This window comes from Aplidium turbinatum, chromosome 1 (assembly GCF_918807975.1).
Source record: "Aplidium turbinatum chromosome 1, kaAplTurb1.1, whole genome shotgun sequence".
NCBI lineage: Eukaryota > Metazoa > Chordata > Ascidiacea > Aplousobranchia > Polyclinidae > Aplidium > Aplidium turbinatum.
This window is the reverse complement of record NC_137472.1, coordinates 1,244,195-1,264,315: the sequence shown is the minus strand read 5'-3', so window position 1 is coordinate 1,264,315 and position 20,121 is coordinate 1,244,195. Positions and strand designations below refer to the sequence as shown.

Genomic DNA, 20,121 nt, shown 5'->3' with positions numbered 1-20,121 from the left:
TAAACATAATACTGCTAAACTGCTAAACATAATACTGCTAAACGTGCTGCTAAGTGGGCAAACTTCGAACATGGTTCCACAGTTCGTATCCTTAAACCAGGCCACGTACAAAAAGGCCACAGTAAATTTATGTCTCCATGTACTCTCGTAAAAAGAACTGGGCCAGCTACTTACAAAACAAACGATAATAAAACTTGGAACCAAGCTGCAATTACAAAATTTAACGATACCAATACATCACATGCTCCAACTACATGTAAACAAATGATTCAACGGCCATGGAGAGTATTTCTACTTGTGGTGGTAAGGGTGATAGATCCAGGAGAATACGACAACCTCCAGTGTGGCACAAAGATTATCATCTTGAGTAGTGTAGACCTTGTTGGTGCAGCACTATATGAACTGTATTTTTATGTCATAATTAGTCGTTATCCTTGTGTTGTGTATCGCTGTGCATTTCATTGTATTACTATATTGTTCATTAGTGTCTTAGGCTTTTTTTAACAAATGGGGAAATGTTGTGTGGTGCTTCACTGCACACGTGCTATTTGATGATTCACGCTCTCCTCGATTGCGTTCAGTACGCATGCAAGCCGGCATGGCTGACGATGGCAAACAACTAGAAGGAGACACAGATAGAATGAGGATTGTTGAGCAGCGGTCACGTTTAGTAGAACGTACATTACAAAAGATTTTCGTTTCATTAGACAGATAGCTATTTTTACGTTGATTCAACAAATCAAGACGTTGAATACTTGTAAACATGCGTGGTTTTGCAATTAGATTGCTTATCAAAATCATCTATCCTTTTTTGTATAAAAAGTGGGTCATAAAACTAATCGTAATACTCGATGTAAAATTCAGCATTTTTATATGCTGTAACAGTATTGTATTCATATTTTATAAATCCATTTTCTATTTAAAAATATCAATATAATACGGTTTGAACATAGCTGAATTTTAGCACGGATACAACGACTGATTTTATGACTTTTATACAAACAAGGACAGAAGAGAAGTAATCTAATTGCAAACCCGCGCATGTTTACATCGTCTTGCTATGTTGAATCCACGTCAAAACGATTTTATTAGCGTTGTATTCAATTCCTCGTATTATCGAAGTGTAAATGTGCAGCCACTTGTAACTTCAATGTACCTCATTGCATATTCCTAAATATTTCTGAACTTGTATGTACATAACCTGACAGAACACAGGTTGCTTTACCATTAAATCAAGTTGAAAAACGTTGCTGCAAGAGCCTTGCGCCAATTGCTGCAGTCCGGTATTGCTGTAACCAAATCAAAATACTTATCAATATTTTGCTGCCAAACTCACATTTTTATCGCATAAACGACCATTAGGCAGCTAGGAAAACAAATCAATAGCTTTTTTTCCCTAAAAGTCTGAACCTTAAAACATTTGACCAGGCTAACACTCACAATAGTATTTCAATAAATATAATTTATAATTTATAATATAAATTATATTTATTGAAATACTATTGTGAGTGTTAGCCTGGTCAAATGTTTTAAGGTTCAGACTTTTAGGGAAAAAAAGCTATTGATTTGTTTTCTTAGTGATATGCTTTCTGTATTAGGTTGATCGCCCATTTGAGGAAGTGTCATAGTACCAGATCGCCTTTTCCGGTTAGTTTTTCCCACTTTTGACCATTAGGCAGCTAATTCTTTGTAAAGTATTTCTCCAGGTTCACAATGATTTGACGCATAATAAATACTACATCGAATAAATCTAAATATTGTTTGGATTTTAGTGTGTGGGCGTATGTACTAAATCTTAGAGAGCTTATTGAATCCACAAGAAAATGACCAGTTTTGCTCGACGCATTGCAGATTTTCCTTCTGAAGAAAAGCGTTGTGACGTTCTGTTAATTAATGAACCGTAACTGTTTTATCTTGAATTTCTTTCTGACTTCTGTTTACGTAGAACATCATCGACTTTATCGGGTAATCTTCTCCTAGTACTAGCCTTGTATGTAGCCGAGTTCACATTGAACTTACATTGAGAGACGCTGTTGCAACTACAATACATTGCATTTAAACCGCGTTTTTTGTTGCATGATCTTCTATTCGTTTCGTGGATTACATAATAGTATTTGATAAATGCCACTCTGCTTCTTCAGATGGTCCACATTTGTTAATAAAGCGTAGGAGCTGCTGTTCTTGGAACCGAGGTCACAAGATCATAATCCAAATTGGTGTGACACGCGTTCAGAAATCTCATTACTGCATGTAATTGATGAAGCATTGTGCTTTTAGTCAAGGATCGAGCTTATTTATTTATTTGGATTTTGTTTCAGACACAAGCAGAATTGGTCCATAGAATACAAACACACAAAGAAAACGAAATACACTACACAGAGAACGAGTAGCAACTATCGCTACTACACAAATATTAACCACAAGTTTCAGGCTAGAGAGCACGATCACGATGCTGGACGAAAGCAGATTGATAATAACACTCGGAATTCATCAAATGCTGAATCCACGTATTCGATGTGTTAAAGCAGCGATCAGTAAATTGATATATAGTTTTACGAAGAAGAACATGAAACGTCGTAATTTTGTTAGTTACCATCACAGAGCTTATACTTATACGCCTCGGGAGATGAAATATAATTCTATAGCTGTTATTGTACGCTACACGTAGACGGTTGATACTGTAAGAAAAATATTTACACCACAGCTGAGAACCATACATTGGCATGCAGTAGGAATGAAATAGTACGTTTTTGACAGTAGTAGAACACCTGGAGAATCTTGCTCTCAGCATATTGCCAGAGCAGTAAAGTGACCGGAGCTGTCTTTTTATGTCTTCATCATCATACAGCATGTTGTTAATCACAATGCCCAAGTACTTTACTGTCGTTTCAAAATGAATACATTCATCACCCAGATAAACAAACTGTTGGAAATCAAGTTTTAAGAACTTGGTTTTGAACATAACTCTAACCGTTTTATTGCAATTAAATACGTATAATGTCATGCAACATAGCATACTGCTGGCACACATCAATAATTCTTTGCAGGCCCTTAATACTGGGTGCAAAAAAACACACATCATCTGCATAAATAATTAATGTGATTAAGGCAGGAATTCCTAACATAGCATCCTACGGCAAGGTTATTCAGCTCACACGACAAATCATTCATGTACAAAGCAAAAAAATATGGACTTAATACACCACCCTGTCTCACACCATTAGACACTTGGAATTTCTGGGAGAACTGACCTCCTCACGTTACTGTCATACATTGATTGGCGTACCAGAATAACAATAGACGAACAAACAATATGGGAACAGACCGTTCAATCAGCTTTGAGAACAGCAAAGAGTTCACTCTGTCAAACGCTTTGGACGAGTCTAAAAATACAGAATACACAGGGGTTCCATGCTTGACATACTGAGAAATGGTCTGCTTTAGCAGGTAAACACACATATCTGTGCTACGCTTAGCCTTAAAACCAAATTGGTTGTCAGAACTACTCAACACAGGCTCGATAAAATGAAGAATAAAATACTCAACAATCTTTGACATAATTGTAGCAATTGCAATCAGTCTATAGTTGGCAGTGCTAGTAATGTCTCCTTTGTTACTTTTACCATAGGCAAAATCACAGTATACATGAAATTGTTAGGCACAAATCCATGAAAAATACACATATTAAAGAAGAGACTGAGATACAGGAAAATTGCAGGATGAGAATACAGAATATGTTCAGCAGAAATCTTATCATGGCCAGTAGATTTATTTAAACAGAGCTTCTTGCACAGCATTTTAACCACATCCACATTACACAAGTGCTGATTACAGTCAACATATTTACAAGCATTTGTTATGTTACTTTCAACTAATTTTTAGCATGGTATTGGGGCTGCACAGAGTTGAGGTGCTTGCTGTAATGATTTCCCCACATACTGGCAATATCAGCACTACCTGTTGCCCCACCAACTGTTAACGAAAGAGGTGGGTGAATTTTGTTTTTTCTAATGCGTGTCCAGAATTGATTAGATGGGCAGCCAGCAATAAAGTCTTTTGCTAAGGCATCTGCTTGATGTTGTTCTTTTTTATTCTTGCACCTGCGAAGTGCATACTTGAAAGCACAACGGGTTGTACACATTTGTGAGTAGACTGTGCCACTTCTAGGTTTCTCACAGTTATGCTTCACGAGCCTTTTTATGAGCTGACTTGACATTGTCGTTCCAGCCAGCAGTGTGAAGGTCGGCTCTTTTCTTTTTCTTAAGTATATTCATAGATGCCCTTTGCAATGCAGATGTAATACTGTTATAGAACAAATCAATATCATCTAGATGATTCTGATCACTACAATGAGAGTCTCTGCAAGAAATGGAGTGAGCTGATAGAGGAATTTGAGCGAGCAATTGGTATGTGGCATCATAATACACAGACCCTTCATCTGTTATGTTGCTCCACAGTAATGAAACATCATCAGTACAAGTATCATTGAAGTCCAGCTTAGTGAGAGAAGCCTCAGAAAGCTTGATACCAAGAGGTAGATGATCTGAAGTGAATGAGTCCTGGAGGACTAATAATTTGTTAATTGCTTTATGGACAGTGAGTGAGGATAGACAGTGATCCAGCCAGCTAGTCGTACCATGGGCATAACTAATATAGGTAAATGTATTAACAGGCAGCCGTATTCTGTCAGACATAATCAGATCCAGATCTTCACAGAAGGTATCAAGATATGGACCAAATGCACTGTTATCACTGGCATTGAAGTCACCCACTATTAGTAGGTCACAGTCACCCAGGTCATCACACATAATTTCCAGTTTGCTGAGATAGTCAATGTAATCATCCAGATTCTCATTACAACAGTATGGCTTATACATATTCAATATTATCAATGATGATTTATCAAAATTCAGTTTAATACCAATAATACTTCCATCATGGCTTTGGAGTTTGGTAGCATTAAGACTCTTATCCTATAAGATTGCTGTGCCGCCAAATGGCCTTCCGAGTCTGAAGCCATCCTCATCATTCATAGCAGAGTATCCACACGAGTAATGAGTTTTACTAAGATTACTCAGCCTATCAAGTTGTTGTAATGATAGCCAAGTTTTTTTTATGCAAGAGAATAATTTCAAATTTTTTACAGAATTGTCTTATTTCATCTGCAGAGCTATCTAGGCCTCTGCAATTGTAAGACACAACCTGAATATTATGTGCAGCCATGAAGATGCTTCATTTTACATGTGTGTCTTTCGTCACAGGCACCCGAGGTGAGAAGAATCTTTTTACCAGTATGCCACTTGGCCAGGAATTAGGGTTGACAGAGTTTTTGAACGACACTCCTTTAAGGACCACCTTGAAGGAGGAATAAGACTCATGCTTTGTATTTAATTTTGAACAGCTAATGTTGAGAACATCAGGAAACTGACGTTTTACAAATGCTTCAACTCTCAGGGTGCTTGTATCCGGTTCCAGTCTGGATATGAATACTTCTGCAGCTTTATAGTTAGTAGAAACAGCCTTTAGACCGTCATCTAGTAACTTTCCAATTCGAGGGAGCCGTTTTCGTTTCTTCACTAGATTCCATGATGCAGAAGGTCCAGATTCAATCATGGCAGTTTCTCCAGATGTCGAGCCAGTAGTTTTTTTCCTGAGGTGTACTGACAGAGACAGCAGCCTCAGACTCTGATGCAGGATTCAAATTAGAAGATACTTTCTGGGCATAGCTTAATGGTGCAGGATTGGTGACATCAGCAGAACCTACTTGCTGTCTTTTTAGGGTAGAGTTTGAATTCTTTTTTATCAATGCTTTCGTCTCTGATAACATACTGCGCAATTCTTTCACTTGTTCATTTAAGCTTGTTGGTATTGCGTTGGCCTGCTTAAGCTGTTGAGTATCAGAATGCATGGATATTATTTTGTCATGCCATTCAGCATCATCAACATTTTTTATATCCAGTGATGGAAAATCACAATTTGATGTCACAAAAGATACTTGTTGTTCGTTGAGTTGTTCATTATATTGATGGAAAATCTCTAACATATCTTTTATGTTTTTGGAAGATTTGCTCTCTCCTTTTCTTTTCACCAAGCGGTGATTAGCGAATTCAACTGGGAATTCATAAAGAGCATCTTTTGCTGCTTCAATGGCAGATTCTTCATAATGATCAATGACCAATTTGACAATCAAATCACTTTGCAGAATATCAATTCTGTTGTAGATGTACTACAAGATTGAGTTCACCACAATGTTTGGCATTGCCATTGTGGCAATCAGATTCAGCAAGCCACAGAGCTTTAATCAAATTTAGCTTTTACAGATGAAGGGCTTAGTGCAAAAGGGAGGTATGTCAATTTTTACCAAATTTGAGTTAAGCACGTCAGGAAGTTCATGAGCCTGCTGCGCGTCTTGTGCAAAAAGGCCGTATGCGTATCTTGAGAAATGAAGGAGATAGGCGAAGGAAAAAGGGGATATGTTACAAAATTTTTTTATCATTTCAGCACAAAAAAGATATATGTCTGACATATATCCTTTTTGCGCTGAAATGATAAAAAAATTGTCTCACATATACCCTTACTGCAAGCAACAGATTACAACAATTGAACATATAACCTGCAAACCCTAGCTTATCCAAGCAAAGCATTCTCGAAATGATTTGTTTTTTTTTATTGGAAACACTATCTCGTGTTTAATGAAGTGTTGCAAGCAGCTCATCTTTCAGCAATCCGGAGTCGTTTTTATGGGTTTTGACCTACAACAAGCAATGCCTCTCACAAAAATATCTACATCTGTTGCATTTTATTTGAGACAACTTTGGATGTATAACTTTGGAGTTTATTCGATCCGAAAAAATGATGATTCGAGTAATGTGGACGAAAACGGATTCATGCACTCTTGGGTAGAGAATGAAGGAGGCAGAGGGTTGAACGAGATCATCTCATCTCTCTATGCTTTTATGTTAGAAGCTGAGGTACACACGCTGACACGCTAATAGCTTGATCGGATTCCTGTGGAGGTCAGAACAAATACTTCTATATGATGGCTTTCTGGGACTTTCTTGTTCAAACGAGGAGATTAGAAAAAGTTTTTCATAAATTTCCGATTGTTGGGCATTGCTACATGGACTGCGACAGAGATTTTGGTCTCATTGAGAAGCAACTAAGAAAACATCAGCATATTATGACATGTACTCGCCAGAGCACTATAGAACTGTCATACGGGACACAAAACATCAAAACAAATTCTGTGTCTATGACATGGCAAACAGTTTTTATAACTTTAAACTGCTGCCTGAACAACTTGGACTACCTAAAAGGAGCAAGAATACCTGTAAGGAAGAGTTCTCCATTCAGAAAGTTAGTGTGATGTTTATCAAGGAATTCGGCACAACTTGCTATAAAAACGATTTTGAGGATGAAGAATGGAAAGGTTTGGATATTAAGCATAAAAGAAAAATTGTTGATTTCAACATTGATTCCCTTAGGTTGCACCAAAACTACTCACGTGGAACTTCCAGCAAAACGTTTGCATATACCCAGAAGCAAATGCCTTTTGTTCCTCACCAATATCACTGGTTTTACCAGCGTCTCGTACAACGTGCCGCAGAAAAACTTGAAGAATAGGATGGCCGTACAAGATCCAAACAACTTAAACGAACTTTTTTAAAACAGCTTAAGCAAGAAATAAATTGTCTCATTGCTTTGTTCTTGAAATCCTGATCTTGAGTGTGACATATCTCCTTTCATTTGAAGAAATTGTTGTGCAAAAAGGTGGTATGTCATTTCCTGCACAAAATAAAGACACGCAACTTATTTTCAAAGAACAATAAACTGTACTGGCACACTTCAACAACCATTAGGGACTGACACATAACCGTGAAATTTGGTATAATGCCAAGAAAAGAGCAGGGTACAACGATATACTTTAACGTTCATTTTCTCAAAAGTGGGTTTTTTGACATATCTCGTTTTTGCTCTAAGCCCTTCAGATTAGGTTTCAGTTAAACAATACTTATGTGCAACTATGTACCTTGTATTCAAATAGAATGAAAAAATAATTATGTTTGAGCCAGGGAGGTTTGAGCGTGGGAAAAGTTATTATTTTGCATGAAAAGTATAGATTCAAATTGAGATTATGTAAAAAAAATTTAATTACAACATTGCAATGCATGTTCTTCATTACTCTACAAAAAATTAAGTGTAAACTCACGCTACAATTGCTTTAATCGCGAAATAACCCAAAAGTCATAAGTCACCTCAACATTTCAACGTATATGAGCAGTTCTAAAATTTACATAGTTTTAATTTTCGAATATGCTCAGCGTGAATAATTTTACAAAGTGAATCCCAAATTTGAAACCGCACCTTAACAAATAAGAGAGATATCACTCCTAAAGCATAAGAAGAATCGACCGCCCCCCCCTCCCCCAAACTGAGCAAGACTCCAAGAGCCCAATCTTCTAAGGGTTAAGCAAATTGTTTTTAATTAGATGTTGATGAGTGCGCCCTTCGTCCTGACGTTTGTGCTCCAAATGGAAGATGTGAAAACATGGAAGATGTGAAGGCGTTACATGTGTTTGTGCGATGCTGGATACAGCGCCACTCCGGATGCTCAGGATTGCCAAGCAGGGCCTCCGAGAGAAGTCAGCACTGGTCGGGAAACAATACGAAAAATGGGCCTCATAATATTTTTTAGCAAATATTCAACTAATTTGTATCTTGCGTTGCATGTTCGTGTTAAGCTGAAATTAGCCTACTTTCTCAGCATGAAAAGAACTTCGTTCAATGTAAAAATCATCAACATAATCACTGGATTACAATTGCAGCAAAAAATGCCATTGAGGCAAACTATTTTGTCTTGAAAGCTTTGTAAACACACAATAGGCCTACAGGCAACGAAAATAGTTTAACCAAGCATTTAATTCAGGAGTGTCCAAACTTTTTCCCACGCTAGCCAGATTTGATAACAAGTGTTCGCGGGCCAACAGCCACAATAATTTTTCTGAAAACTTCAAGTTGAATTTATATGATTTTTGTGTGTCTGCAGGCCAAAAATAACACATTGTACAACAACAGGCGCGGGCCATACAAAAACGTCTCGTGGGCCGGAGTTGGCCTGCGGGCCGAACTTTGGACATCCCTGATTTAATTCAACCCTTTCTGGACTTTTTGCAATGCAGAGTTACGGATCACAGCATCAAATGATAAAATTTTGCGACGTCTGAATTGATGCACAACATGTATTGTTAGGGTTTTCAATCGGTTCATAGGCCTACTGGAGCGCAAACAATTCTTTACAAATTTCAGTAATTGCTAAAACCACGTTCTCAAAGCGCAACCGTTGGAGGTACCTACCGGAACACAAAAAAAACCATAACAAAATTATTTGAAAAAACCTTTCGAAAGTTGAAATCAATGATTCCTTGTGTAGAGATTATGAAATGGTTCGTTCTGGTTTGCAGCTGAAGTTTGCTGTGTGGCTTTCTGTCAAAAGTACCAACTCATCCAAAATGTCTTGAAAAATGTCATTGTTTTAGCCTACAAATGGTTTAAATTTGTCCCACATGCCCGCAAACTGCACAACAGACATACGATGAAATTTTCATGGAACTTCAAACTCATCGACGATATGTTTGAGTTTGTTGATACATTTGTCAATTCAAACAACTATCGAATCCTTTGCAATGTAGCCTACGGTAGAATACATTTACTTCGAATGATTCAGCTAGTTAAGTGGACTTATAAAAGCGTTCTGTCCTCAGGAAAAGAAAATCATTTTCTTTGAAATTTAAAATTGCCACTGCACCTTCAGCTTGCGAGTAGTAGCCTACTCTTCTCAGCTTTCTCTTACTTAGATTACATCTTCCTTTAATTTCATTAAATTCATCAGTGAATCTTGTTTAGGACCGTAATCCACATAATGCAAAGCAGTCACAAATTTAAAACTGCTAGTTGTAGCCTACTTTAGCATTGACTCAGCTTCCGATCAAGCTCTTGTTGGTTCCCACTTGATGCATTTAAGAAACGTCTTTAGAGCTTCAATTGTAAAAGGGTAATATAAAGCATTGGGTTTGACTGCACCACGCCTTGATTACCCTCTCGAAGTCAATTTTCTTTGCAAGATGATAGGACAGCTTTCTTTAGATTTTTCAGAATTTTTCCTCTGACTGGGCTATAACTTTAAAGATGCCACAAGCTTACAGATAATCAATTACTCCAAAATTGATAAGACATTTGAACAACGCTGTCTGTAGGCAACATTATGAATTCCAACTAGATTTAAGCAACAACATCCATAAACAAAAAACTCAAATAAAGAAAAAACTCACTACCTTCCAAAATCACATCATGAGAAGCATGACCAATAAAAGACTACTTGACCACACAAAACAGAAGATCTTTTAACTATGACAAAATTACATCCAATTGCAGCAATAATAAAATCAAAAGTTTTAAAACTGTTGGGCCACACTAAAAGATCACAATTCGAAATCAGCAAAGTTTGCACAGAAGGAAAAGTAAAAGGAAAAAGAAAACGTGGCAGACAACCAAAACGATGGCAAGACAACAACCAATCATGGACCGGACTCAATTTGGCGACACTGGGCGAGCTGGCTCAAAATCGCCACTCTTGGAAGCAAATAACTCATGTTGATGCGCAATCTGCTGCAGGACGAGATGATGACTGATGATGATGATCATCCATAAACAAAAAATATACGATTTACTTTTTTTAATCGTGCTTGGACTGATACCTTTAACTTTCCCAGATAACTTATGTTGGATACAACATCCTATGCCTGGCCAACGCAGATTTTGAAGTTAAGGTTCTGTTGTCAAGCAAAAATAGTTTTCAAGTTTTCAAGTTTTCCAGTTTTCAAGTTGAAACTATCAATACAATCGAAACCGTTCAGTGATACAAAAATCATTTCAGCTTCAGAGTTTACGTCTTGAAGCTGTTCAACATCGCCTACGTTAACACGAAAATGATTTGTTCTTGATGAGAAGCATCGAGAGTGACGTTTACAATGACTGAGAAATACTTGGAACTACGCACTTCATTTAAAAAAATGTTGATTATTTAGTTGGTAGGCTACATTTTTACTTTAGTAGGCTACTAAAAATAGGCCCCCCTCAAAAGTGCAAAAACAAAAAACTACACGTTTTTCCTTTACAATGTTTTGCTAGGGGGGAAACTGGCCCGACTTCCCCCCCCCTCTCGGAGCCACTGTTGCCAAGGTAAGACTGATGATGTTCGCCCTTCGTTTTCCGAAGATGGCCAATGAGACTGAGATCAAGCTTTTTTTTTAATGTGGGCTTTGGTCAGTGTAGGCTACATGAGTGCGGAGATGGTTGATGAGGCCTATCTGTGCGGTGAAGCTTCTACTGCAGGATGGACATTGGAATGATGGTTGGCTAGGACCAGGGTTGTTTGAGGCTCGGGCCTTGCGATGTTCTCGTTTTTTGACAGCATATAGCGTACGGTGTTTCTCAGCTGATTCTGCGCCTTTATAAATAAGACTGCGCCATGTTGGTCGTTCTGCGGCTAAGTCTTCCCAGGAATCTACGTCGATGGCGAATTCTTTCATGGAAGCTTTTAAAGTGTCCTTAAAGCGTTTTCTTTGACCACCTACATGACGTTTGCCGTTAGTCAGTTCTCCGTAGAGCAGTTGTTTAGGAATGCGATGGTTCGGCATCCGGTGGACGTGGCCTGCCCATCTTATTTGTGCCTTTTTTACTAGGGTAAGAGTGCTGGGCATGTTTGCTTTACTGAGAACTTCGGTGTCTGGGACTTTGTCCTGCCATCGAATCTTGAGAAGTTTTCGGAGGCAGGAAAGGTGGAAGTGGTTCATCTGCCTTTCGTGTCTCTTATAAAGTGTCGAGGCCTCACACGCATACAGAAGGGTCGTCAAAATAACAGCTTTGTAAAAATAACAAAATAACAGCTTTCTAAACTTTTAACTAAACTTTTTTGTTCGTTTAGTTAACTTGTGGTAATGTCCTATGATATGTTAAAGAAAGTTATTCTTTAACATATCATAGGTTCAATTACTACACATAACCGTATCTCATAATATATATTTTATAAAGCGTTAAAAAGTAAGGCCTGTTTCTTTGTATAAAATCTTGTAGCAAGTCCGAGACCTCAACAGGAACGATATTGCTTGCGACATATACCATGTTTGAGGTTGCTTTCCAGTTTACTCTATTGCTTGATTGTTCGCACAGACATCGATGAATGCGCAACAAACAACGGCGGTTGTCACATGGGTTGCACCAACACCATCGGTTCCTATAAGTGTAGTTGTGACGAAGGGTACGTTCTTTTCTTTGATGGACACACATGTGCCGGTAAGCTGTTTTTATCGGTTATTTTTGTTTTTTGGTAACTGAAATAGAGATTCCACTAAATTCTAAACTAACCGACTAAATGTATGTGCTAATTTGTTTCGTAGGCTACGTGCAGCAGCAATCAACATTAGCTAATCGTTTATGTAACTTTGTTTATGTGTGTAAATAGACCGCGACGAATGTATAGAGCAAATGAATCGCTGCAACGGAGGACGATGCGAAAACACAAATGGTGCATTCAGATGCGTTTGTTTTGACGGTTTCATGTCAACCACCGACTTGCAGTAAGTGGTGTTTGTAAAACAGAGCAACGCTTATAAATAATGCGCTGAGTAGTTTATGTTTAGTAGCGTGCGGTGTCATAACTCGTAACAACAACATGCTGAATATTTCATTATTTTTTAAGGTTCTGTGAAGATATTGACGAATGCGCGATGAATCCTCACATTTGCATGAACGGAAAATGCCACAACACAAGAGGTTCTTACACGTGCAACTGCAATCCTGGCTATTGGGTATCACTGGGACAGATGATCTGCGTCGGTGAGTCAATGCACAGAAGAAAATATATTTTTGCACAATTGGCAAAAAACGTTCTTTTTTATAGTTTCAACTTCGATCGTATTGAATGTAAATAGAATAATGTATTTGCTGGAAAAGATTTTTTGGTTTTGATCTGGTTCTGTTTTTTTTTGGTTCTGTTTTTCTGGTTTTGATCCAATGCCCAGGAGTAGAGTTTAACCCTGTAGAAATTTGCGAATTCTATTGCACTGAGTCTATTCTTTCGTTTTTGCAGACGAAGATGAATGTGAAATGTCAAAGCATAATTGCCACGTCAATGCTGACTGTAACAACATGGAAGGAGGATACGAATGCTTTTGTATCAGTGGCTTCAACGGAGACGGTTTCATGTGTTACGGTAAGACAGTGCTAGGCTATGTCTTAAACGTAAGTTCAAATCACGTAGTGCGAAGCACATTTGCGTGTTTTCTGTGATGATTTCACATGTGATGATGATTTCACTGATGCAAAAAAAAAAATAGCATGATTAGCGGATTGTACTTTGAGGAAGGGAAATCACTAGGTGTCGTGCCGGGTTTTAATGCGCGTGTTTGGTGTATTCAGCTCATTTTTGGTGGAAATTAAAACCAGCAATAGTTCTACTTCAAGTATGAGCTGTGAAAGTGACGTGATAAAATTCTGTGTTTTACAAATACCGTTTTTTCTTCTGTTTCAGACGACGATGAGTGCAATTTGGGAACACACTTGTGTAATGAGTTTGCTTCTTGCACTAACAAATTTGGATCTTATACCTGCGACTGCAATGATGGTTACCACGGTGACGGCTTCTCCTGTTCAGGTAAAAATTTAAGCTAAGCATTGACAAATTATCAAAAACTGTATGTTCTTCCTTATTTTGTGAAGTAGATTGATTAAACACAAACCTGACCAAGTTTGTGCTTATTTACTTCAAGCCGACGCCAACTTAAAACGTAATTGCACCGCGTCGTTTTCTATGGCAATGGTTGTAAATTCAAAATCGGTGAGGCACTGTTGTTGTTGATCAAAAACCAAACTATTACCTGAGCTAAGGCACTGTCGATTAAAATTTGCATGGAAAGAGAAACTTGCTCTGTAGCTTACACGAGATTTGGTTGCACATTTACTTTGTTTATCATGATTATCATGGTTATCATTATCAGTTCAAATTTATTGAGCCTAATGCAGTAGAAAGATAAGATTTGAACCTAAAGATAAATCACGTCTATATGTCATAACAGGATTGGTAAACCTATTGAAAGTTCTAAATTGTGCTGTACAATTAAACGTTTCAAGTTATGTGTTTTCGAGTTATAATTTGGTAAGAACTTAAAATCTGATGCAACACTTTCAAATCTGTTAAACTCCGCAAGCACTAATCTAATTTTTAAATAAAACATAAAAAGCTATCATAGAAAATATTGAAGAATTATTGATGGTTTCATATTAGATCATATTGTAGCAATTAAATTATGAATGATTTCTACAACACAACCGTGGTTACGTATTTTCATGGAATATACGGTTTCTCAGATATTTAATCTTAATTTCAGCTCCTTGTGGCTTTACCGCAATAGCTAAGTCTGCAAAGCAGCCTCTAAACTCTCCTGGCTGGCCTGGACATTATGCAGATAACTTAGCTTGCACATGGACTCTGCAAGCTAGACTAGGAAAACAGGTCTCACTTGAGTTCACTTCTATCAACGTTGAGGAATGTTGTGATTTGGTAAAGGTAAGTGGAAGTGTGGTGCAGCAGTTGTAGTCACAATGTGAGAAGTAATAGTCGTTATTATACTGGTATAATTGTTTTGATAACTACTACTTGGATGAATTAAAACATAATGTTGAAATGATTTCAGATAACTTGTGTACTTCTTTGTGTACAATGCCTGTTTGAGGCATAGGCGTTCATGCACAGTTCTTTGCAGTTATCCTGCTATTTGACTTTACTAAAAATTGTTGCGGTTGGAAGGTGATGATCATTGAGGTTATTGAGAAAAGCAAGGCGATGTTTTCTACGAGCTCGTTTTCCTTTGATCTTTTCACAAAAAGCAGTGTGTTCTAATTGTTCTTTCCTCGTGCCATGACCAAAAAAAAACTTATTTGTCGCTTGATGATGTTTTTCAAGTAGGTTCTAGTTTGATTGGTTTGAGTTAGTGCATGTCCATTTGTTTTGTGGCTGATGTATGATATTCGTTACATTCTTAGAAAGAACTACATTTTAGTGGCCTTTAAATATATCTGTGTTTGTAATTGATAGAGTTTCGCTTTTAGCAGCATGATCGTTGCTTACTTCACAATGTAGATTTCAATGACCTGTTTTAGCCTGATGCTGCGAGTTCGTTGTGGTAATTGCACTAGCTTTCGGAACACAGTTCCCTAGTCATGTGCTATGTCGAATGGTATTGAAGTCAGTGAGGATTATGCAATTATGTAGTTGACTATGCAGTCAGTATAGCATAATCTCTGTGTTTCTTTTCTTAACCCATATCTTCCTAGCGTCAGTTTAAACTGACGCTAGAAAAAGTAACGTCACTCATACATAAAACATCATATAGGTCAAAATACCGTTTCCAGCGGCCCAAGAGAGAACTATCTACACAAAAAACGCTTTGAAATATTTTTGACATTGCATAATATAATTTTATTAATAAAAATAACTAAAAAATCATTTTTTCTTTTTTTTTAAATATATTTTCCACTAGTGGGCGCATTTGACAATCAAAAATTTCTAAAATTGTTTCCGCGGTAAATTGGTTCTTCAGCAGTCAAAATAAGTTGCAGTTGCAGCAAAAGGTTGTTTGACTGACTCCTGACAACCGATCTGCTTCCGTCAGTTTAAACTGACGCTAGGGAGATATGAATGCTTTTTTCAATGTAAATAGCAGTTTTGTGCTGTTGAAGCAAACCTGGATTTCTTCAAACTGTCGGTTTTAAATTAGTTCAGTTGTGTTTTTAAATGACCCTACACCAGACCCGTAGCCAGCCGGGGGCCAGGGGGGCATCGCCCCCCCTGGCAAAATCCCAACATTCTCGAGCAACAGCTACAATTATAATGATTTTGCCCATCAAATATTTTGCTCCCCCCCCTAAAAAAGTTGGCCCCCTTGCTCTGCCGTCTGGCTACGGCCCTGTTTACACCTGTTCAGTATCAGATTTAAGTTGATTATGAGCCTGAAGTAGCAAAGTATAATGACTTCAGTAAGTAACTAGCAGGCTAGGTATGATCTAGTCATGCTGGTATTGAATGTGATACTGGTAAATGGTAATAGCACCTGTGCCAAAACAAACTGATCAGCTGTCAGATAGGCCTAATGATGACAGACATGCCCTGGTTTTTCTATGAGTAGGTTTCCAATACCACTATGCTATTTGTTCTTGCTAGCTGATAGGCCTGGCAAGCTAATATTATTATAACCAATTGAACAGCAGGCCTACCGGTAGCAGTTCTGTAAACTGCTGGTTCATCCTACAGTGTGGATGAATCCATGGTCCCATACTCGGCAGACATGGAGCCAAGCAGTATATTCATGTAAAACCAATTAAATTTGGATACAAGCTATTGGTCCTTGCCAATCCTTTGGGCTACTGCATCCAATTTCGACCCTATTCAGGAAAAGATTCGCAGCTGAATGTATATGCAGACATTGACTTAGGTCTTGGTGCTGCAGTGGTTGCCCACTTATCACAGTATTTGCTTCCTCAGTCTGGATCAAATTATCATATTGCAATGGATAATTTTTTCACATCTTCAGGACTACTACGTCACCTCAAAGAAAATTCAATTGCTGGAACAGGACTGCAAGAACCTGTCGAATGGAAAACCCTCCGTTAAAAACTGTTGAAGAAGTCAACAAGCTAGAAAGAGGTGCAGCAGACGTTGCTGTTCAAACGTCATCCAATATTGCAGCAGTTCGGTGGAAAGACAACAAAGTTGTGAATGTTCTTTCAACGTTTGTAGGAAAAGAATCCCTACAGCAAAGCGCTACAGTCAGAAAGAGAAAAAGAGTATAACTATTCCCCAGCCAAATGTTGTTGTGGTATACAATTGATCCATACATGGGTGGAGTTGATCGGATGGATCAAAACATATTATGCTACATGATCAATTTAAGAAGCAAGAAATGGTGGTGGCCTCTGTTCTGTTTTTGTATTGATATCGCAGTTAACAATGAGTTTCACTTATACCGGCTTCGCAAGTTGGACAGTGGAGAGAATCGGATGGATGCACTTGGCTTTAGAAGAGCAATTGTGTGGAAGCGTATCACCTTCATAGGAAGGAACTTCCTCTTACCCTATGTCCTGGAGCACGAGCAACTCCTCGAAAGCATGTGAAACAAAGGTCTGGTGACCATTGGATAGTGAAGGGGAAACAGCGTCGCTGTGCAAAACGAGGATGCACTAGAACATCTTTATTTTACAGCGAAATTTGCAATGTTTCTCTTCATCCGCAATGCTTCAAAGCCTACCATTTTGAATAGTCATTGAACATGAACTGGTGCTTGGATAGCTTAGATTTGTTGCAAATTAACATTGACTTCCAGTGTAATGTGTTTGATTTTTGACTTCATATTCTTTCTAATACATTTGCATTTTGATGAATATCGTGTCACGCAGAAAACAAAAATCCGTGAAATTTTGCAACTATATCTTCCTAGCGTCAGTTTAAACTGACGCACATAAAACTGGCCTTATTTCCGGTCAAACACAAAAGTGTGCAAAATTTCGGCCGAATCTGTTCAACTTGCCCTAAAACTAAGGTGCAAACAAGATATCGAAAAAAAATAACACTTCAGGATGATATGGGTTAACGTCTAGGTTTTACATCCATACAGCAAAATAGAAAAGATATACCACGTTAACACACGCTTCCTTGTTGCGAATTGTAAATTTTTGTTTCGAAGGATGTATGCAGTGTTTTGGAAAGCCTGTTTCGCTTTGCATTTAGCATCATTCGTAGTGAACGATCGAAGGTATTCAAAAGAGTTGACTTGTTTAATCGATTTTTTTTTTAAATCAATGTATTGCAATGTCACAATCAATATGCATAGCTTGGACGGCAGGCTACATTTTTATTTTGGAATGATGGAAATATTTTATTGCGTAAATCTATTGTGTTGCTTCGACGATTACTGACCGATAACACTAGACAAAAAAAAAAAAAAAATTGTGGTGCCAAAAATATTTCAACTGTGTTTCGCTAATTTGTTGTTGCTGATTTAGAAAATGCAATCAGTTTTGTCTATCAGGTCTAGTTTTCTAGTTACAGTGATTCCACTGCATGAGTTCACTTATGTAAAATTGCTCATGTGAAATCTATTCACGAGTCAAATATAATGTCAAAAGACAAAAATCAATTTCAGGAAGCCAACGAAGAAATTAAAAACGTACACACAAACATAGGATTCACATGTACGGTAGCTTCTCCTTATTCTTCACCTTGCTTAAGTGTCTGCCATAAACTTGCGCTTAAGAGACCTACGAGAGTGAACTGCAAAAGCATCATTGAGTTTAATAGACCAGCAATAGTCAGCTAGCATGGTAGCATCCCATCTTCCTTGATATCTGACTTCTATCTCACTAATGTCTTGGTGAAATCGCTCTCCTTGCTCGTCACTCAAATCGCCAAGATTATCAGGAAAGTAGTCTAGATGATTGTGCAGAAAATGAAGCTTGATGCTCATGTTAACACCAATACCCTGGAGTCTTTTGAGTAAGTTAAACACGAGCTATTTGTAATTAGATGCCTTTTTAAAAAGTCCCCAATCTTGAGGATTGTATTCATCGGAACAGTATGCTGCATCATTTTCCTGAGAAAAAAAGGGCAAAAATTCGACATAGCGTTTCGGATAAAAAGTGATTACAGTACCTGGTTCCAACATATTTTTTTCTTTTAGTCTTGAAGCCAGTAACTCAGAAGATTCCTTTGATAAATTTAAACCCCTCGCCAAGTCATTGAGTTCTCCCTGAGAAAGAAGTTGACGAGTTAAATAGCAGGAGGAAATTCTCTTTCAGCAAGGGTGCAATCGCTGTTAGTGGAAGCTTGCTCGTCTTCGCTGTCAGGAAGTAAATCCAATTGTGGCAACCCTTCAAAAACAGGAACAGAAAGTTCTTCACTAGGGTGGCTCGTTTTTGAACTTTTTTTTAAAATTCTCTCGGGGTAGTGGGGAAATGGTGCCAATGAATGAGAAAACAATCATGACAACATTTGAGATTCGTAACAAATTGTCTTCAGTCTCCTCATGGGGCCCAAAAATCGAAAAATGGGGTCAAAAACGCAATTGTTTTCAAAAATATTTTTAGGTTAGGTAGTTACAATATTGTTTAGACATATCTAAATAACCTAAAAAAAAATTGAAGTCTTTTGAACTATTCCTTCAGCTTCCTCACAGCTTTTGAAAATTTTCATTTTGCTGAAAATTTCCCATTTTTATTTGTGGTTACATAACTACAAACTTCGTCAGTGACGTAAATTCAAATAAAAGACGTCACTTTTTCCTACCAAATTAACCGAATTTCATTAAAAAATGACGCAACAGCTCAGGGCAGGTCTATAAAGAGAAATACAATGACGTTTTATAGCTGGCAAAATGTCTAACGCTGTTATGTATCATGTAACCACCCACAAAAATGCAAAGTTTTCACCAAAATGGAAATTTACAGAAGCTGAAGGAATAGTTCAACCGACTCCAAATTTTTTTTCTTAGGTTAATTAGATATATCTAAACAATATTGAATCTACCCAAACTAAAAATATTTTTGAAAACAATTGCGTTTTTGACCCCATTTTTTGATTTTTGGGCCCCATGAGGAGGCTGAAGACAATTTTTACAAATCTCAAATTTTGTCATGAGTGTTTTCTCACTCATTGGCACCATTTCCCCACTACCCCGAGAGAATTTAAACAAAAAGTTCAAAAACGAGCCACCCTATTCTTCACTGTGTAGCATTGGCTTGATTGACGAAGCTAGGTTTGGATATTGCCAGGAAGTCCTATTTTTCCTGTTCATGCCTTTTGTGTTTACTGCACAAAAATTGCAGTCGCTATTATGATCTTTTGGTTCACGCCACACCATTAGAATAGCAAACCTTAATCCTTTTCTTCTTTTATTCGTCCATTGACGGAAACGTTCTTTACAAGTTTTGCAAACAATGTGGGGAGCCCAAGACTTATCTTGATCCCCCAACTTCACTTTACAGTAAAGTAAGTAAGATAAGCACGCTATACAA

General features: G+C 37.7%; 1 protein-coding gene across 1 annotated transcript in view; it reads left to right on the top strand.

The window, feature by feature from the left end:
• LOC145779630 (uncharacterized) overlaps positions 1–20,121 on the top strand; it is a 134,162-nt gene that overhangs the window by 98,316 nt on the left and 15,725 nt on the right. The window contains exons 31-36 of the mRNA XM_082591268.1: positions 12,229–12,351; positions 12,521–12,635; positions 12,758–12,894; positions 13,148–13,270; positions 13,589–13,711; positions 14,445–14,623. Coding sequence (XP_082447394.1) covers positions 12,229–12,351; positions 12,521–12,635; positions 12,758–12,894; positions 13,148–13,270; positions 13,589–13,711; positions 14,445–14,623 — 800 coding nt within the window. The remainder of the gene's footprint in view (positions 1–12,228; positions 12,352–12,520; positions 12,636–12,757; positions 12,895–13,147; positions 13,271–13,588; positions 13,712–14,444; positions 14,624–20,121) is intronic.